We start from the raw sequence: 20,404 nt of genomic DNA, 5'->3' as shown, positions 1-20,404 counted from the left end.
GTACAGAAAGTTTCAATAAGATCTCAGACTAAACAAAAGTGTATGCATCGTTTTACGGTTTTTTTAATATCATACATAACGCGATAACCTCCTCTCAACCCGGATTTGATCATTTGGAAGAATTTAGTTTTCAATTTGGCGGCATCTTAATCAAACCTCGTATGATATCCTAAAGCAAGGTAAGTACCGGAATAATTTATTTGGTTTATCCATCAAATTATTAAACAGTTTAATGGCTGGTTCAAGTTATTAAAAAGTGATCGATTGCTAGAAATTCAAATTCCTATAATACTCCACTGCTCTAGTTTTCTAGGGTTTTAAACTAAAACAGTATATACCTACTGCACCAAGTGAAAATGATTGAAAAAGCATTAGGCCAAACTTTACCAGGCGCTGGACTGGGGGGCGTAACGCATGTTTTTGCCCTCCTCCATCATTTAGGAGTGTTGGTGTACGCGCAGACAGTTCATAAAAAGGTGGAGAGTGTGCCAAAGCATGCCTTCGATCAACAGGTAGCCAATATAGTCGAATTTGCGCCAGTTTTCTTCACTAACTGGAATATGGTAAGATTCTCTTCTGCTCTCTCCTCCAGCACCACGTGTACTTAATCACTTTCAGGCCATCCAAACAGTGTACTTTGCCGTAGCTTTGGCTCATGACGTCACTGGCCACAAAACCATGGACCAGCTCAAAGGTTTGTTATTCGTTGGTTTGATGTTCCCTTGCACGGTGTTCGTATCGAGCATGTTCTGGGGGATTTACTCTATCAACCGAGAGTTGGTAAGTGGCTGCACACAATCAAGTTCGCTGGGTAAAATTGTGCGTAGGTGTTTCCCCAAGCTTTCGACGAGTACATCCCAAACTGGTTGAACCACTGCATCCATACTAATGTGTTGGTCTTTCTATTGCTGGAAGTGCTCTTGTCCAACCAGCATCAACTGCCTAAATTCGAGCGAGCGCTGGTTGCGCTCACCCTCTTGACGGCCGTCTATGACGTTGTGTCAGTTCACAGTCACGCAGTTGTCACTTTCAGTCACGTGACTTTTTCGGTTGCAGGTTCTTCGTGACGTATTATGTTTACGGTCGCTTCATTTACCCGCTGTTTCACGTACTTAATTGGTCGGAACGGATTATATTTGTTATCGCCACCTATTTGGTCACGGTACTGGTGCTGAAATTGGGTTTGGTTATAGAGAAGTACAAGTTGAGTGTCAGTAATAAGAGGGCGCCAGTCAAATCACGAAGAGTGGCCATCGATTAAGTTTTCTGTTTTTCAATAAATTTTTATGTAAAACCACTTTTTTCCTAGAAAACGTTTTCCCAATTTTTGTCTTACCCCATTTGAATTAGGTTAAATAGATCATAACTGATATAGCACCAAAAGCGTGTTTAAAACTAGCTTAAGAACAGCAGTCAGCTAGACAGTGTCACAGTTAAATGGCCATGGTGCAATAGGCCATGAGGAAGAGACGTCGCACTCATAAATTTGATATGTACTTTATTAAATTAGTAGGCCTATCCCACAATTTTTTTTTATTTCATAACTACAAAGACGGATTAAAAATATTATACCCGTATTTTTTTGTTTTCAAAAATATTAAGTCTAAATAGAAAAAAAATGATGATAAAAACTACATTAATCTCATGTTTAAAACGCCCGCCGCCGGTGACGTACTACACTATCAACCAATCAGCGACAAGAAGTGAAACAGATGGCGTGCAACATCCAATAAAATCGCCCAGAATTACGTACGTCACATGCGCGCCAAAACAGGTCTTTTAAATTTAATGGACAAATTCAAACTAATGTAGGAACATTTACGACCATAATTTTTTCTTTAAGAATATGAAAAATTAGTTTTTTGATCCTATTCTTTCGATTCCAATCATTAAAACAAAAATTTATGATATGTGGGATAGGCCCATTGTACAAAAGTGGTTTAAACGTCACTTTGACAGCAATGCACTGCATTGCAACTATCATTCGCAGTTCAACTGACCCCGCTTTTAAACTGTCATTGTACAGGGTGCTGCATTTTCGATGGTTTTACGGGATACAGAGAAAACGGTAATAGATAGAAAAAAAGTAGCATACGTGTTCTGATCCCTTTTTCTGCTCTCTTTTCTCTCTTTGAAACAAACTTATTTTGTTTCAAAGATACGGGGGATTTTCGAAAATTGGTCATTTTTGAACCTCTTCTGTATTTCAGTTTCTCTTAAAGTTATCAAAAAAGGAAGAACGGTTCCCGGTAGTAGTTTTTATGTAGAATCCAATGGCGTAGTCAGTTTTTTTCTATTCCGTTTAGTTTCTGACATATGACATTAAGTTACATTTTTTTAAATGGAACATCCTATATATTTTTACGTCATTTAATTCTGTTGATTTTTACCTTTTCAACGGTGTATTACAACATATGAGTTTGTAGAGGTTAATCCTGTTATTTTAAAAAAAGACCTTTGCTAAGCTAAAAAAGGCCAATATCTAAAATACCAAACAAAATCGGAAATAAAATAAACTAACAATAAATCTTATTAAAAATCTAAGTTACAAAGAGTTCTACCGACACTTTAATAAGAAAAGTCGCCATTTCTATTTTCTACTATTTTTAAGGTAAAAGTTGAAAAAACTGTTTATAAACGACATGTAACATGTTAGAACATAGCCAAATTTTGCTTCGACTGTGGGTATTTTTATACATATTATTTAGCACTTTTTTGTTAAGGAAACGCTTTTTTTCTAATTACCAAGATTAACGTTTACAAACTTATACAGGTGTGGTAAATCCAAAACCGACCATAGGAAAACCGCGTAACGGACAGAGAAACGTACATTATTGCATGCGCGGGACTAAGACAGAAAACGAAAAAAATATCAAGTAGGCCATATTTTCAGCGCGTTGTTGCCAAACGCCAAGTATCACTCAAATACCGTCGACAAAACAACTTGGCGTTTGACAACAGCGCGCTGAAAATATGGCCTACTTGATATTTTTTTCGTTTTCTGTCTTAGTCCCGCGCATGCAATAATGTACGTTTCTCTGTCCGTTACGCGGTTTTCCTATGGTCGGTTTTGGATTTACCACACCTGTATGTTTTAATACACCGAAACCGGAAACCGTCTTTCCTTTTTTGATAACTTTAATAGCAAATGAAATACAGAGGAGGTTCCAAAATGACCACAAAAATCAATATAAATTCAAGGACCGTACAAACGTAAAAGCGGTTCTAAGAATGTAATTTTTGGATTTCATGGGTGATCGGGCCCTCTTCAAACTGTACCAATAAATTACTAAATTACGGCCGCCTAATTGGTTCTGGTCGGGGGTTTTTGGACTCTTAGAGACAACATCATCATCGATGCCGATGACATAACCGTAACGGTTGCGCGATCGATTTCGACACAACCCCCTTTGCCGCGACTCTTCTCTGTTATCTAAAAATTTCGCTGATGGGTTGTTTGTTTACCACCCCACTAAAGTGGTTCAGTTGGGTTTGTACCGCACCTATTCTTATACTTATTAAAGGTTGTTAAGAAGACAAAGTGAAAGGCGTAAGAACCCGTTTAGCCACCACTTGGTCGAGTCGGTCTCGCTTTCACTTTACCCAGAAAACGATGAAGCGAACAAAGACAGAAACTTGCGACGATTCGCATGACGATTCAGTACGAAATTTGCGCTCGCCGACTAACAATGTCGCAAACGTGTATACTAGGCTTAAGCGGTCCCGTTATAAGGGGTGTCGCGATCGTCTTTTGTTTATTACTTCAAGTCCGCGCCCTAAACACAGGTAGGGTTTATTTTAATCTGTAGTAGTAATGTGCGTGTGCGTAAAGGGACGCCATATTGTTTCCTTTGTGAATGTGTCCAACAATGGGGCTTAATTATGTTGCGACCAGCGTGACAACCGCGCTGATTAAAGTGTTACTTAAGTCCAGCAAACCTCAATTTACATAATATGAGTTAAAGGCGCCATTTTGTGCTTCCTGTCAAAACAGAAAACACACTCCATCTCTAGTTTGCCAATTTACCTTGACAAATGTCACGTGACAACACTATAGAATTAATGTAATCATATGTGTGATAACAACTGTCAAAACTTGATTCGGCTTGTTATTTAGCCTCCATAAAATTTCGACGTTTTTCGTAAAGAGAAACTTTTCTCACATTCCACAACCATTTCCCAAAGTTGAATACTTTATAAGAAGAGTCTTCCAATAATATGAAGTGACGTTTTTGAGAATTAAATTCCTAAGAAATTTTGTTCTAATTGATAATTTTAAAGTTGTTATAACTGTAACTGTGTGTTGGCACTCACATTTCATCGTTGATAAAAACGTATGCATCACAGATCATTAATATAAATTGAACAAACCGAATGACAGTGACAGCTGACCAGCCAATATAGGGAACCGAAATGCCGTCACCCCGTGTGGAACCGACCGTATAATCGGGTTACGCCGAAGAGGAAATTCCTCGTTATTAGCCGTTTTTTTATCTCGATGAGAACCGATTTGTCGAAGCGGATCGATATTTCTAATTGTTTAGTTTATTGCCTCACCAATATTAACTACTTCAGGGCTTTCACTTTGTTTCTCAAAGTCAAAAAAATAATCCGGTTAAGGTCAGTGACAGTTCGCAAGGAGGGTGGGTTCCGTTTTTAGTTTTCTTTTTCTGAAATTTACCAGAGGCGATTTCAGAAATTTATTGTATCTAGTTCTTCTTATCAATTCCAACTTTCAACACTCTAACAAGTACACATTTAAAATGTATTAGCCCGAGAATGTTTCAGAAAACTCTATGCCACTATTTATTGGCGTTTCAAGATAAGAGATACTCCCTCTGGTGATCAGTTATTATGGTAAATCCAAAACCGACCATAGGAAAACCGCGTAACGGACAGAGAAACGTACATTATTGCATGCGCGGGACTAAGACAGAAAACGAAAAAAATATCAAGTAGGCCATATTTTCAGCGCGCTGTTGCCAAACGCCAAGTATCACTCAAATACCGTCGACAAAATAACTTGGCGTTTGGCAACAGCGCGCTGAAAATATGGCCTACTTGATATTTTTTTCGTTTTCTGTCTTAGTCCCGCGCATGCAATAATGTACGTTCCTCTGTCAGTTACACGGTTTTCCTATGGTCGGTTTTGGATTTACCACACCTGTATATTATTTATAATGTTAGGTTAGGAACGTGTTGCCCGATTTTAGTTCAAATGGTGCTGCGATCTTAACTTGAAACGCCAATAGAGAGAACAAAAAAATTCTTTGTTAACTCTTAGTAGTTCTTAATTGTCGTGTGATTGGAGGTTTAACCGTAGTAAATAAAAGGTGAAAGCAACTCTGATTGGGTTTTAATGGGGTTTTTGTCGACTTTTAAGTAATGAACGTTCTGGAAAAACCTCTAGAGTATTAACAAAAGTTTTCAAATCAGGTCCGAATCACGGCAAAGTGGTGGTATGCTATATCGGAACATGGGCGGTGTACAGGCCCGGTCGCGGAGCATTTACCATCGAAAACCTAGATCCGTCCCTGTGCACCCACGTGATTTATTCCTTTGCCGGTCTTAATCCGACTGAAGACGCCATCAAATCTTTGGGTAAGTTTGGACTCTTTTATGGGAAAAATCACGCTAATTCTGGATCCAGATCCTTGGCAAGACTTGACGGAAAACTACGGTAAGGGCGGTTACCAGCGCATCACTACTTTAAAATTGCGCTACCCTCACTTAAAAGTCTCTCTGGCCATTGGAGGATGGAATGAAGGGTCTCTCAACTACTCAAAAATGTCGGCGGACCCCGTCAAACGTAGTCGGTTTGTTTCGAACGCTGTAGACTTTATCAGGTATAAAAAACACCATCACACAAAATACAATTCTAAACCGCAAACATTTCTAAACAGGAAATACAACTTTGACGGTTTAGATTTGGACTGGGAATTCCCAGGTAAACGTGGAGGAGCCCCGGATGACAAACAAAACTTTCTTCTGCTGGTAAAAGAGCTTAAGGCCGCTTTCAGGAAACACAACCTCGTGTTAACTGCTGCTTTTGGGGCTGGCAAAGACACCATTGATATCGCCTATGACGTGGAAGGCCTTGGCGTCTACCTGGATTTCATCCACGTGATGTGCTACGACTATCACGGTGCTTGGGACCAGAAAACTGGAGCTAACGCTCCCTTGCGTAGCTCGGATGTACTGAATGTGGTACGTTAGTTTTGCCCCAGCATGTATAGTTTCACAAATCATAAAAATATCTGCAGGAGTACACAATTAGCTACATGATTAAACTGGGGGCTCCCCCTAACAAACTAGTGCTCGGAGTGCCCCTTTACGGACGTACCTTCATGCTACCAGAACCGTTCGAAGCGGGTTCGGCCCGCAAACCGAAACTGGGGATGGTGTCAACCAGCGTTGGGTTCCAAGGCCCCCTAACCAGAGAAAGCGGTTTCATGGGCTACAATGAGGTGCAACCTTTATACAGCATCCCTAAATTTTGCATTAACAACTTTTCTAACGGCAGATTTGCTTGGAAGTGAAAAACAAAACAGCTCCATGGAAAAAGTTCTGGGACAGCGAGAGCCGCACACCTTTTGCCGTTAGGGGCGCCCAGTTAATCACCTACGACGATGAGCGGTCCGTGTATGAAAAAGTCAAGTTCGCCATGGAGAAGAATCTGGCGGGTATCATGGTGTGGTCGGTGGACACGGACGATTTCCAAGGGGACTGCGCCATGACCGAGGACAACGCCCCCTTAACTTTTCCTTTGATGCGCGCTATCAACAAGAGTATCGTTCAGGCCCTGGAGGAAATCCAGAACAGTATTAGCAACGACAAAATGGGTCTGAGAGGTGGCGCTCCCTCTAAAACAGCCCTCACTTTTAATGTGATGTTAGGTATATTGATGTGTTTGGGTTACTTGTTTTAGGTTAGAATTTCGGTTTAAGTTGTAGTTCCTAAATAGTACATACAGGTGTGGTAAATCCAAAACCGACCATAGGAAAACCGTGTAACTGACAGAGAAACGTAGATAATTGCATGCGTGGGACAAAGACAGAAAACGAAAAAAATACCAAGTAGGCCATATTTTCAGTACGCTGTTGCCAAAATCCAATACCAATCCAATACATTTTGTCGACGGTATTGGATTTTGGCAACACCGTACTGAAAATATGGCCTACTTGGTATTTTTTTCGTTTTCTGTCTTTGTCCCACGCCTGCAATTATCTACGTTTCTCTGTCAGTTACATTATTTTCCTATGGTCGATTTTGGATTTACCACACCTGTATACATACAACACAACTCCAAGTACATTTCCAGATTTTGTTAATAAGAACTTTTAGAGAAAAATTATTTATTAAAAATAGAAAAACTTAATATAGTTGTTTTCAAACCACACCTACTTGTCACATAATAGATGAGATGACTGATGACAGAAGAGCATCGCGTCGTCTCATCGTAATTAACACAGCCATCCAGTAGTAAAGGGTTCTTCGCAGCTCACAACCATGAATTCACTTTCACCCATGTCACCCTCTAACCTAATTTATGGTACATCGCAGGCAATTAGAGCTCGAATCAGATGAGAAAAGGCCACCGCATCATCAATGACGCAGTTTTTAAAACTATTTCTTTCTCCTTCTACAGTTGCCGTCGCATTAGATATAATCAGAGGCGTCCTATTAAAATATTCCCGAAAATATATTGTTAAGCGGTCAAAAAGCCACTTGGCAACGTAGTACGGTTTTTACTTGGACACAATTAAAACAGATGCGGCAGCGGCCAGGGACATTTGGACTTTTTTATATGCTTTTACTAGCCGGCACTCTAAACGGTGTTGCCAAGTTTAAAAAAATGTAGTGGCGGACAGGGAGACTTAGGGGGTTAGGTTAGGTTCCGTTTTAGTCTGGTGTTTTGGTTGTATTGTTGATGGTCGCAGTTGAAGTTCACATAGTGTTATGAATAAAAAACGCTATTTTGTCAAAATGTCTTTCAAAAAGGTTGGAAAGAAAGGTGTTATCATATACAGCCAAGGCCGTGAAATCGTCAGTAACGTCTTACAATTTATGAAGAAAGAAGCAGAAGGAGTTTCCATTCCTTTGAAAAACTTGTTGTCTTTTATTTTCTTTATTAAAAACGACGAAAATGTTTCATTTTACTGATAAAATAATAGCACGCCACTGACTGGCTGCAACAACTTGGAAAGTAACGAGAGCAGCAATATTTAAAGCGAGACGTACAAAGATCGTGACATCATCGTTTGATGACGCCTGTGGCCTTTTCTTAGCTGATTCGAGCTCTACAATTGTTACGTCATCCTATTTTGGTTTGATTTTCAGCATAGTGTGGCGACACTGTCAGCAGTGTCAGCCGGCAAGAAGCAAAAAGAAGAATAGGACGCAAGGACCTGACTTCAGGGCGATGACGAGACACTTTAACTCAGGATTACAACACAAGATGGACGATTCTTGCTCAATGCTTACGTTTTTCGATCTCAATCATTTTCTAGTTAGTTCCTACAAAAATCTGTTATATTTGATTCTACATTGAATTCGAAGGGATTCAATAAAGTGGAGTGTTAAGTTGGTGAAGATTATTATTTTCCTTCTCCTTCTATGACACCCTTCATTGGTGACCCCGACACAAAAGAATCTACAAGCCAGAGTCAGACTTACTTTTTGGACGTTCTAGAACGCTGAACCATTCGAAAACTCACAACTCTCGCACCACAATGGCTACGGAACAACAAGGTACTTCATCATCTCTATCACCTTCAGTTGCAGCACCAGCTCCTACCCACATGGTAGAGAGAGTATCCTTAAAAGTACCACCTTTTTGGCCAAACGAACCGGCACTATGGTTTGCTCAGTTAGACAGTCAGTTTGCTATTAGTGGTATTGTGAATGACAACACCAAATATAATATTGTTGTGGCTAACCTAGACTTTAACCAAGTCCAACTCGTGCGTGACTTAATAGCACAACCTCCTACTGCCAATCAATATGGAACTATTAAGCAGGAACTCATACAGAGACTATCCGCTTCTCAACACCAAAAAATCCACCAGCTTCTTCAACAGGAAGAAATGGGTGATCGAAAGCCATCCGAGTACCTCAGGAAGCTGCAGAGTTTAGCACCAACTTCCCTTCCAGAGGACTTTCTCAGAACATTATGGACTGGAAGACTTCCCCAGCAGATTCAGACAATTCTAACCACTCAGGAAGGTATGTCACTAGACAACTTAGCCAAATTAGCTGACAAAATTCATGAGGTATGTACACCATCTTTAGCTTGTACAGTTTCTAGTGTAGATTCTGATATACACAAACAATTGGCTGAAATTGTTAAGCGTCTGGACAGATTGGAGACCAAAAGTTGTTGTCATAGACAACCACGCTCCAGATCTAGGACATCAGAGAGAACGACAACCAACAGGGCCTCGAACCAAAGTACTCTTTGCTATTATCATTCCAGATTCGGTGATAAAGCAAAAAAATGTAATAGCCCATGTTCTTTCACTATCTCGGAAAACTCAAGGGGGGAGAACCAGTAGCGGCGGGTTTTCTACCCTCCTCAAACCCGCGCCGCTTATTTGTGACTGACAATTCATCAAAAATTCGTTTTTTAGTGGACACCGGCGCCGAGGTTTCCATTTTTCCATACACTTTGCTTAAAGAAAGGCGTCCTCGCTCCAATTACCAGCTTTTGGCAGCCAACAACTCAGAAATTTCGACCTACGGACAGCGTACTTTCACCTTGGACTTTGGACTTCGCAGAAGCTTTCGTTGGACATTTCTTGTGGCCGATGTTTCACATCCAATTTTGGGAATCGACTTTTTATCTTTTTACAACATTATTGTAGATAGCAGAAAGCTCGCAATCTTTGACAGGACAACTGGCCTATCAACCATTGGAAATAATGCCAATTCTTACGGTCCTTTCATTCAAACTATGATTGTCCTTACAGAGTACCACAAACTTCTCAAAAATTTTCCATCACTTACCCAGCCACGCAACCAACACTCCAAAGCCAAACACAACACTGTTCATACCATTATAACTACCCCTGGCCCACCTGCATCAGCTCGCCCTAGACGTTTGGCACCTGACAGACTTGTCATCGCCAAAGAGGAGTTTCAATCCATGTTGGAACAAGGAATCATCCGCCCATCAAAAAGTAGCTGGTCCTCACCTTTGCATCTTGTTCCCAAAAAGGACACTTCTTGGAGACCGTGTGGAGACTATCGAGCTCTTAATGCTCGTACCGTTCACGATTCTTATCCGATCCCCAACATCAAGGACTTTACTCATGGATTGGCCAACAAGAAACTATTTTCCACCCTGGATTTGGTTCGCGCTTACAATCAAATACCGATTGCTGCTGATGATATACATAAGACTGCAGTGACAACACCGTTTGGTCTGTACGAATTTGTGTACATGTCCTTCGGGCTCAGAAACGCTGCTCAAACATTTCAGAGGTTTATGGATGAAATTTTCCGTGACTTGGATTTCTGTTTTGTCTACATTGACGACATCCTTGTTGCCTCTGAGTCAGCCGATCAACATTTAGAACATTTACGTATGGTATTCGAACGTTTATGCCAATATGGAATTTTAATAAATTCGTCAAAATGTGTTTTTGGCCAAAATAAAGTTCTTTTCTTAGGTCATGAAGTTTCGGCAGAGGGCATCAAACCAACAGACGAGAAGTTTTCTGCTATACGGAATTTTACCAAGCCCAACAACACTCAGCAACTTCGACGGTTTCTTGGGATGTTAAATTTCTACCGTTCATTCATTCCCAAGGCTGCTGAGCTTCAAGCACCATTACATGACTTACTTAAAGGTAAGCAGAAAAAACAGCAACCAATAACTTGGACTGATGTTGCAGTGAAGGCATTTGAGAGCTGTAAGGAAATCCTCGCTGAAGCCACCTTTTTGTCACATCCCTTACCTTCTGCTCAACTCATTCTGTCTACAGATGCGTCGGATTTTGCTGTAGGAGCCTCCTTACAACAAAAGAACAATGATCAACTTCAACCATTGGCTTTTTTCTCTCAGAAGTTAAATACTGCTCAGGCTAAGTATAGTGCTTATGACAGAGAACTGTTCGCCATTTATGCTGCTATTAAACACTTTCGATTCATGTTAGAAGGCCGCAGATTTACTGTTTTTACTGACCACAAACCAATCACTTTTGCTTTCTATCAAAAAAGTGACAAGTGCACTCCTAGACAGTTTCGATATTTAGATTTCATTGCACAATTTACCACTGACATTCGCCATGTTCAAGGTTCAGACAACATAGTAGCAGACTACCTTTCCAGACCTGAAATCTCGAGTATTGAAGATATTCAGATTAATTACCAAGCAATAGCTGCAGATCAGACTGACGACGCAGAACTAAACCAGCTGCTTACTGACTCCAGTTTAAATCTTCAACAGATTCAAATCCCAGGCACTGATGTTCAACTTTACTGTGATGTTTTTGAAAATAAATTTCGTCCTTATATCCCAGAAAAACATCGACTTAGTATTTTCAGAAAGCTTCATGGAATTTCTCACCCCGGTGTTAAGGCAACCATCAAGCTTCTGACCAGTCGTTTCGTATGGAGAAACATCAAGAAAGAAGTAGCCCTTTGGAGTAGGCAATGCCTCAACTGTCAACGCTCCAAAATCAACCGACATACTAAGACAGCTCACCAGAAAATTTCTATGCCTGACTACAGATTTGACCATGTCCACATCGACATAGTTGGACCATTGCCATCGTCCAGTGATTTTCGTTATGTGTTAACAATGATGGATCGTTTCACTAGATGGCCCGAAGCAGTTCCAATTAAAGACATGTCAGCAACCACCATTGCATCCACCTTTATTTCTACTTGGATATCGCGTTTTGGTGTACCCAGCAAGATTACTTCGGATAGAGGGAGACAATTTGAATCAAGCTTGTTCAAAGAACTTTCCAGATTCTTGGGTATTCTGCACATCAAAACAACATCATATCATCCTCAAGCAAATGGTTTTATTGAACGTTTTCATAGGACCCTTAAAGCAAGCCTCATTGCAGCCAAGTCGGATCGTTGGACTGAAGTTTTACCAATAACCTTATTGGGTCTTCGAAACATTTTCAAAGAGGACATTGATTGTTCACCAGCTGAGCTTGTTTATGGAACCACTCTTAAACTACCAGGAGAATTTCTAAATTCATCCACTGAACCAGCCAACGAAAATGAGTTGGTCAGCAAACTCAGAGCAACAATGTTAGAACTTCAACCTAGACCAGCATCTGATCATAGCAAGATTAAAACTTTTATCTCCAAGGACCTTTCAAGTTGTTCCCATGTTTTTGTGCGAAATAATGCAGTAAAACCACCTTTGACAGCGCCTTACTCTGGACCCCATCGTGTTATCTCCAGAAGTGACAAGTTCTTCAAGATTGACCTTGGCAATCGTAGTGACAACATCACAATAGACCGCCTAAAGCCCGCCTATCTGCCAGATGATTTCCAGATCCAGTCCGAACATTCGTATGCGCGCCTTGAAGAAGTTCGAAAATCTCCCGCAACGTTGCCAGCTAAGACAAGGAAAACAGTTCGTTTCGCGACTTTGTCGCTGGACGGGGGGTACTGTGGCGACACTGTCAGCAGTGTCAGCCGGCAAGAAGCAAAAAGAAGAATAGGACGCAAGGACCTGACTTCAGGGCGATGACGAGACACTTTAACTCAGGATTACAACACAAGATGGACGATTCTTGCTCAATGCTTACGTTTTTCGATCTCAATCATTTTCTAGTTAGTTCCTACAAAAATCTGTTATATTTGATTCTACATTGAATTCGAAGGGATTCAATAAAGTGGAGTGTTAAGTTGGTGAAGATTATTATTTTCCTTCTCCTTCTATGACACCCTTCAATAGCATCAAAATACCAAAATGACAGCTGATATTTGCTTGAATTTTGAACCTAACCTATCTTTTTGCAACAATGCAATCAAAACATAGTTTTAAAGCTTAAAGTAACCCTAACTAAATTTTTAGTAAAAACAATAAACCGCTAATAAAAGCTACTTACACAATTTTAAATTAAAACTGAGCAAACACTAAAATGACGACCACTTGACACCCTAACCTAACCTCAATAAACAATGGTATGAGTGGAGCTAAGCCCCAAGAATGTACTACCTAAATTTTCTTTTGCTTTGCGCTCTTGTTTGCTTCCTCTATGGCTTTTTTCCTCTCTCTCTTACCCCCACGGCATTTCCAAACCACCCTCCCAACCGCATAGGAAATCTAACCACAACCCCTGAACACCTGTACAAACCTCACTTTAACAAAACCATCCTGATAGTGATTGACGCCCTTCGTTGGGACTTTGTGACACCCCAGTTGATGCCCTTGACCACCAACTTAATGACCCAGAAAGGGTGCTTGAGCAAAGTGCTGGTGGAAAGTCCCACAGTAACTTTGCCAAGAATCAAAGCCATGACCACAGGTAGCGTGCCCCAATATGTGGACGTGGTGCGGAATTTGGCGGCGTCGGAAGTTTTGCAAGACTCCTGGCTGCACAGTGCCAAAAAACGGGGATTGAAATTGGTATTTTATGGGGATAACACATGGGAGAAACTTTTTCCTGGTTTATTTGTGCGCTCTGAAGGGACTACGTCGTTTTTTGTGTGGGATTTTAATGAAGTTGACTATAATGTTACTCGTAATGTTGATATGGAGTTGAAGGAATTTGATTGGGACATTATGGTGTTGCACTATTTAGGTGAGTTCAGTTTTACTAAATTGACTGGTTTAATATTGGATGTTTCAGGTTTGGATCATATAGGGCATGTTTTGGGACCTTTTTCTGATAAAATGCCCCTCAAACTACAGGAAATGGACCAAGTTGTTCACAAAATAGTCACAGAAACCAGCTCAAAGTTTGATGTTTTAGTTTTAGTAACTGGTGACCATGGTATGAGAGATGCAGGGGGTAACAAACCAAATCACAATAATGTGGTTGCATCTTGGTATATGGCATTTTTTAGGGCATGGGGGAACCTCACAGGCTGAGGTACAAGTACCTCTAGTAGCACTAGGGCTGGACTGTGACAACTCAACTTTTCTACAAACTGACATTCCTGTAAATCTTGCAGTGTTATTAGGGCTTAACATTCCTTCAAGTAGTATAGGAAATCTGCAACCAGCTTTACTTAAATCTTTAAACATGAGTGAGTACCTGTATGCTTTGAGGTACAACACTGAAACATTAATTAAGAAAAGTGACTTGAAAGAATGTGCAAATGATTTTGAGCAAGCAACTGTTCTACATCTAGAATACTTGTTAAGTGGAGCTGGGGCTACTGAAGTAATGCAGCTGTATAAAAACTGTTCCCAACTAATAACCACACATTTGTATGAGAGCACAACTAAGCAAAATATACCCTTGATGGTAATTTCTCTATTCTTCATGGGTTTCACCGTGTTTACCTTGGGTTTAACAGTTTGTCAGGAATTTGTGTACATCTTTAATGCTTCTACAATATTTGTGCTGATATCAAGTTTAATACAGCCCCTTACTTTTCTCTCTACAAGTTTCATTGAGGAGGAACACTACTTCTGGATGTACACCTGCATAACTTTAATAACAATTAAAGCTTTAGAGGGTCACCAAAGGCAAAATTACAAATCTGTGATATGGTTTAACTACCCAGTTAACTTAAACTTGGTTAGTAACCTATTAATTATGTGTGTTATGAGGTTTTCCATTGATTTAAACTCTACGGTGGAGAACTCAGTCCAGAATGACAATAATTGGGCTCACATATTGTCTTCTGATGACATGTACATTAAAGTTTTTTTTATTTTGGGGCTTTTAGCCACCTTCTTTACCTTGAACTCCTCAAATCTATTAACTCCCATCACCTTAATTCTAATATTAGTCCTCAAGTCCTTGCCATATCATAGTGCTGTGGTAGGTAAACTTCTATGGATTCTTATTGGTGCCCAATTATTTTTTAGCTCCCAGACAGCTTGGGTGCTTTCTAGTGTGCTTTTGATAAAGCCCCACAATGTTGTTTTAGTTCCTTTTGGACTGCATGTTGCATGTTCACTTCTGCCAAGTTTTAAAAGTGGATTTGGCAAGGCTACAGTTAGCCACATGATCTCTCTTGCCTTTTACTTCATGCAGGGACATAGGAATTCCCTAGCTAGTGTAGATGTTTCAATTGGTTATACAGGGTTAAATAGTTATCAGCCAGTCATTGTCATAGCTCAAGTATTAATGCATACTTACACTTTCCCAGTATTATTTCATTTCATTGCTTTAAAGGGTCAGAAAGATGTAACAGTTAGACACTATTGGCTTACTTTACTGGGTTTACGAGCCTGGACACTTTTGCTCACTTGTATAGTTACAGTGCTCTTTAAGTATCATTTGTTTGTGTGGTCAGTGTTTGCTCCCAAACTTTTAATTGAAACTGTTCACACATTTGTTTTATTTACTGAAATCACCTTATGGTTTCTTACTAGTTACAGATAATAAATACTATTTTTCGTTGAACCAGGAAATGTTTTATTCACTTAACTATAAAGCTATATTATTTTAATCTTCTGGCTTATCTGGAGGTGGTCCACAGGGCTGCAGCATCTTTTCCATTAGATTGAAGCGCACCCGCGCTTTGGCCTCATTTTCGGCAATGGCAAAATAGCTGAGCAGGTCCGGGTGCCCCAAATAGCTGCAATAGCTATCCCGGTGCTGATTTACCAACCATTCGAATTTGGTGGTGTCAGCGTGTCCCGTTCCAATATATTTTGATTGTAAATGTTCCAGTTGACTATGGATGTTATATCTGTCACCCATTTCAAATAATTTGGGCAAAAAACGTCGATTAGGATAGTTTAAAGGGTTTCAATTAATAACAAATGCTATACCGTCATTCAAAACAAACTTAGAAGTGAAGTGAGGTTAGGTTAGGTGTTCTATTACGCAAAATGCCTATAGAAGTCTGGCAACAGTGCCAACCTAGACCGTCATATGTCAACAGAGTCTCATCATCTGTCAACCTAAAAAATCATCCAGGTAAGTGAACAAAATATTTTTGTCGGAGTTTTGGCTTTGGTTGGTGTGATTTTGGAGTCTAATTTGAGAATTCGGCTCTGGTCATCCTTGAATCACTCCAATGAAGTGCCACTATGACGTGTTGGAAGTGCCAAAGGACGCGGCCGACTCCGAAATCAAGTCCGCGTACCGTAAACTGGCGCTGAAATGGCACCCGGACAAGAACCTGGACAATCCAATTTTTGCCAAGGAACAGTTCCAGATCGTGCAGCAGGCCTACGAAGTGTTGAGCGATCGTCAGGAACGCGCTTGGTACGATGCCCATCGCGCACGTATCTTGCAAGCTTCCGGTAGCGAGGACCCGGACAAAACCTTGGACGTGTTTCCATATTTTACCACAACTTGTTTTAAGGGGTACACAGACGACCCTGACGGGTTCTACTCAGTGTACCGCAAGGTGTTCGAACAAATCGCCCAGGAAGATATCAAATACATGGATGAGAAGGAGGAATTTGATGAAATTCCAAGTTTTGGACGTTCAGACAGTGATTCTGCTACTGTTAAAGCCTTCTATGATCATTGGATGAGTTACTGCACAAAAAAAAGTTACGTTTGGTTGGACCCCTATGACATACAAGAAGGACGGGGGGATCGACGTTTACTAAAAATCATTGAGAAGGAAAACAAAAAAGTGAGACAGAAAGCGAGAAAGGAGCGCAATGAGGAAGTTAGGAACCTGGTAGCCTTTGTTCGAAAACGTGACAGGCGAGTGCAAGCTTTAAGAAAAGAGCAGGAGGCTAAAACTTTACAGAACAGGAAAAAACAGGAGGAGTTAAGTAAACTCAAAAGGTTAGAACGTCAAAAGTTGCATACTAGTCAAACACAAGCTGATTGGTTAAAATTTGATAATGTCAAATCTGAACTAGAAGATATTGAAAGGCAACTAGCTGAAGAGTTTGGAGAGTCCAGCTCCAATTCAGAAGAAGAGGACCTAAACAACCTGTACTGTGTGGCTTGTAATAAAATTTTTAAAACACCCAAAGCTTTTGAGAACCATGAATTGAGCAAGAAACACCGGGAAAATGTAGAAAAGCTGAGGGTCACAATGATGGAAGAGGAGAACTCCAATTTGACTGATGATGAGCTGGATGACTGTGATAACAGTGAGAATGGGGAAGATTTAGAAAACTGTAAAAGTGAGGAGTCTGATGATGAAAGTATAGAACAGGAAATACCAGAGTTGGAAAGCCTTAATGAAAAGAAGAAAAAGTCAAAGAAAAGAACTGTTTTAACCACTTTGAATAGTGAGGACAGTGATGATGCAGAAGTAATCACAAAGGAGGAAGTTGACAGCACTTTTATGGAGACAAGTAGTCTTGCTAGTAGTAAAGCCCCTAAAAAGCACAGGCGCTCCAAAGCTGCATCCAAAAACACTGAACAAATGGCAGAATGTAAAAAACCTGTAAAGAAGAAGGGTCAGAAACAGAGTGACAAGGATGAAGGAGCTTTAGAAGACATAGACATTAGTCATTGTTGTATTACATGCAAAAATACATTCACTTCAAAAAACAAATTGTTTGAACATTTGAAAAAGAGTAACCATGGAGTGTACCTGCCTAAAACTAAACCAGGCAAGAGGAATGTCAAAAACTAGATAAAACTTTAGAATTTGACTAAACACCAGAATTAAATTGGCTAAAAATTGTACTAAACTTGAGACACTTTAAATATGGCAATGTTTTATTCTCTATAGGTATGAAAGACATTGACATATTATAGTTACACTTGTATAGAGCTGACTGTACATAGTTTGTAATATAATTTGTTATAGAAATTGTTTAGTGTTTTCTTTGGGGCAATAACACCATTCTTAATCGCTACAAACCCTATATTATTAATTCAAATTGCATATAAAAGTATAAAAATATTTTTAAAAAAGACACACAAACAATAATAATCTCAATACATTTTTTTGGTTTTGTAGAATTAAAGCTAAAGCATGGGGGATGTGATACGCAAGATCCACAGGACTATTAACTATCCGGCTGCTGAAAGAAACAAAACCTATATTTTAGAAACTTTACTCAAATACATAACTCCCAGCAAGCCTGCAAAAATGCTGGAAGTAGCTTCTGGCACTGGGCAACATGCCAAGCACTTTGCCCAACACCTTCCAGGGGTTACTGTGCAACCCAGTGAAGTGGATGAAAGTTTGTTTGACAGCATTAAGGGGTACGCCCAGCAAGTGAGTGTCACTACGTTTTTAATTGAAATGATCATTTTCACTTGTCTTGGGCCGCATTCGTTTTCAAGCTCAATGGAGCGAGCACAGCGTTTTTGACGTCACAATGACGTAATTTGACAGTTGGTTAAATTATGCTTTTGCTAAATTACGTCATCATGACGTGAAAAACGCGCTGCTCCCTGCATGGGGCTTGAAAACGAATGCGGCCTTGACTTATTCCGGAGAGTAGTCACCCAATGTTATAATAAAAACAGCTGTTGATTTAGGTTGATCAAGGTAATATGAGAGAGCCTATAAAAATTGATGTGGAACAAGGACCTTGGAATGTTCCAGACAGTTACTATGACTACATATTGAATGTGAACATGTTTCATGTGTCATCCTATTCTTGTTGTGTCAGCTTTTTCAAGTTTGCAAGTCAGGTAAAATCGTATATCATATTGTCTTTCATTACTTCATTATTAATGAGGACATTGTCAACATATTTAAAGTTTGGGAGGATTCTTTTAATATTATAAGTTTAATACCTACACACTACAATTTCAGGTGTTAAAACCTGGAGGGTTGATTTTTACTTATGGTCCCTACGCTCACAATGGGGTGATAGAGCCCCAATCAAATGTAAACTTCGATAGGAACCTGCGAAGTCAGAACCCTAAATACGGCCTGCGCGATATTAAAGATTTGAGCCAAACAGCGTTAAATTATGGTATGTCACTGCGCCACATCCACGACTTGCCAGCCAACAATAAATGTTTAGTATGGGAGAAAAACCAATAAACGGACGATTAAAGTATGCAAAGGCTTATTACTGACCTGGTGCTCCTATAAGGGGCCACCATCTAAGTGAGACAAATTAGCGTCTGTCCCTCGTAGATCTTGTCCTGGACTTTGTCACTGCTCGTCGATTTTTCGGCGGGCACGGACAGACACGCGCACACAAACGTTAACAATGTGCCTCCGATAGCGGAATAAGCTCCCGCTCCCAAAAAACATTTGCCTAAAACACCCCAAAAACTGTGACAAACAACCCGCCATTACACTACTCTATTTTTGAAATTCAATCTGACAGTTGACAGTCAAGTTTCTCTTCAACTTGGTTAGATGGCAGTGTGATAGACAAGTCACCTGACCATAATCAAATTTAAATAATTATTATCAAAATTAGGGCTACCTAGATAAAAAGGGGATGAGTCGCGGCCACACAATGTATGCACTCTGTCGATGCCCCAAGCCATAGGATGTAACATGGTTCCTAAAATAAAGCAAATACCTAAAACAGAACCGATATTAACACCCCATTTATACAAGTAGCAAAACCCATTAAATTTACCAGCAATACACTGCGCGGCCCCTGACAAGGTAAAAATACTTTTTTTGCACACGCTTTGGACGCAACAACTCAACAAACCCGCACACACCGTTAATGACATGACAACAAGCCCTGGAAGCCAATGTTGATAAAACATTTTCTTATTTACCTTGTCGCTGTACTTACCCATAGCCAGAAAAACAGTGGCAGTCTTCCATACAGTGGGGTACACGTCAGAGTCTCCTCGAAGTCCCTCCACTGACATTAAAGTGCAGGCAGGATGAGTGCTGGTGATAGGTCTGCCACATCGAGCATACACCCCTAAGCTTGGTGTAAAAGTTATGGTGATATTGTGATCAAAGGTGGCTGTTTGTGGGAATGCAGTAATCCAGTTGGGGCTCAACAGTGCACTTAGCATGGTTAGAGTGCACAGTAAGCTTAGGAGCATCCATGTTAAGCTTCTGGGTGTGTTTTGGGTGGTTATTTTGAGTGAATTTTGTATTTTATCCTTACCTGGCTGTTACTATTAAGAATTGCATTTTGCATTGGAGTGGGAAGAGCTGTAATCAAAACAGCTGACTGATAAGTGATTTATCGTTTTACAGAGGTTAAAGCTTACATTATGTAATGACTAAGGGCCGCTATTGAGGCTGGTGAGTACTTGCAAGCTCTTAAAACATTGACCCGAAAAACACACAAATACGATTCCTTGTGATTTTGTTTATATTCGCGGAAGGATGTGGGAGTGTTTCAAATTACGTCGAGTGGGCCGTGGCCCCGCATTTTAATCAGCTG

At 40.2% G+C, this 20,404-nt stretch overlaps 7 protein-coding genes across 11 annotated transcripts; 5 read left to right on the top strand and 2 right to left on the bottom strand.

Annotated features, from left to right (window-relative positions):
* The first annotated feature begins 49 nt into the window (after positions 1–49).
* Positions 50–1,294, top strand: LOC145729901 (androgen-dependent TFPI-regulating protein-like). 2 transcript variants are annotated; one of them, XM_081980859.1, is made up of 5 exons: positions 50–179; positions 314–563; positions 619–780; positions 828–1,000; positions 1,057–1,294. In XM_081980859.1, the coding sequence occupies exons 2-5, from the start codon at positions 357–359 to the stop codon at positions 1,259–1,261; spliced, it is 747 nt and encodes a 248-aa protein (XP_081836985.1). In that variant the 5' UTR covers positions 50–179; positions 314–356; the 3' UTR covers positions 1,262–1,294. The 2 variants fall into 2 exon arrangements, with proteins under 2 accessions (XP_081836985.1, XP_081836984.1); XM_081980858.1 differs by having other exon boundaries at positions 54–179; positions 306–563.
* A 2,334-nt stretch (positions 1,295–3,628) lies between these two features.
* Positions 3,629–7,378, top strand: LOC145728980 (putative chitinase 2). Its single transcript, XM_081979564.1, has 6 exons — positions 3,629–3,786; positions 5,437–5,601; positions 5,651–5,846; positions 5,904–6,207; positions 6,264–6,467; positions 6,524–7,378. Exons 1-6 carry the CDS (start codon positions 3,651–3,653, stop codon positions 6,926–6,928), a joined length of 1,410 nt encoding a protein of 469 aa, XP_081835690.1. The 5' UTR covers positions 3,629–3,650; the 3' UTR covers positions 6,929–7,378.
* Positions 7,379–12,953: 5,575 nt separating this feature from the next.
* Positions 12,954–15,554, top strand: PIG-G (phosphatidylinositol glycan anchor biosynthesis class G). Its single transcript, XM_081979549.1, has 3 exons — positions 12,954–13,775; positions 13,824–13,985; positions 14,041–15,554. Exons 1-3 carry the CDS (start codon positions 13,181–13,183, stop codon positions 15,531–15,533), a joined length of 2,250 nt encoding a protein of 749 aa, XP_081835675.1. The 5' UTR covers positions 12,954–13,180; the 3' UTR covers positions 15,534–15,554.
* Sf3b5 (splicing factor 3b subunit 5) lies at positions 15,543–15,854 on the bottom strand. The gene has a single exon (XM_081979594.1). It carries the CDS (start codon positions 15,852–15,854, stop codon positions 15,597–15,599), a length of 258 nt encoding a protein of 85 aa, XP_081835720.1. The 3' UTR covers positions 15,543–15,596.
* Positions 15,855–16,081: 227 nt separating this feature from the next.
* On the top strand, positions 16,082–17,886 carry LOC145728978 (dnaJ homolog subfamily C member 21). The gene has a single exon (XM_081979561.1). It carries the CDS (start codon positions 16,174–16,176, stop codon positions 17,704–17,706), a length of 1,533 nt encoding a protein of 510 aa, XP_081835687.1. The 5' UTR covers positions 16,082–16,173; the 3' UTR covers positions 17,707–17,886.
* Positions 17,887–17,919: 33 nt separating this feature from the next.
* On the bottom strand, positions 17,920–20,379 carry LOC145728985 (LHFPL tetraspan subfamily member 2a protein). 4 transcript variants are annotated; one of them, XM_081979578.1, is made up of 7 exons: positions 20,229–20,379; positions 20,123–20,169; positions 19,796–20,070; positions 19,631–19,741; positions 19,472–19,570; positions 19,114–19,297; positions 17,920–18,100 (listed from the first exon to the last, which is right to left on the bottom strand). In XM_081979578.1, exons 2-6 carry the CDS (start codon positions 20,146–20,148, stop codon positions 19,140–19,142), a joined length of 669 nt encoding a protein of 222 aa, XP_081835704.1. In that variant the 5' UTR covers positions 20,149–20,169; positions 20,229–20,379; the 3' UTR covers positions 17,920–18,100; positions 19,114–19,139. The 4 variants fall into 4 exon arrangements, with proteins under 4 accessions (XP_081835704.1, XP_081835705.1, XP_081835706.1 ...); XM_081979579.1 differs by having other exon boundaries at positions 17,920–18,097; XM_081979580.1 differs by lacking the exon at positions 19,631–19,741.
* Positions 18,052–19,093, top strand: LOC145728986 (methyltransferase-like 26). The gene is made up of 3 exons (XM_081979582.1): positions 18,052–18,297; positions 18,564–18,719; positions 18,844–19,093. Exons 1-3 carry the CDS (start codon positions 18,052–18,054, stop codon positions 19,075–19,077), a joined length of 636 nt encoding a protein of 211 aa, XP_081835708.1. The 3' UTR covers positions 19,078–19,093.
* Positions 20,380–20,404: the final 25 nt, after the last annotated feature.

This window comes from Ips typographus, linkage group LG5 (genome assembly GCF_016097725.1).
Source record: "Ips typographus isolate SLU linkage group LG5, UJ_Ityp_2.0, whole genome shotgun sequence".
In the NCBI taxonomy this organism is placed as follows: Eukaryota; Metazoa; Arthropoda; class Insecta; order Coleoptera; family Curculionidae; genus Ips; species Ips typographus.
Note: the sequence above shows the minus strand (reverse complement) of the source record. Positions and strands in the feature narration are given on the sequence as shown.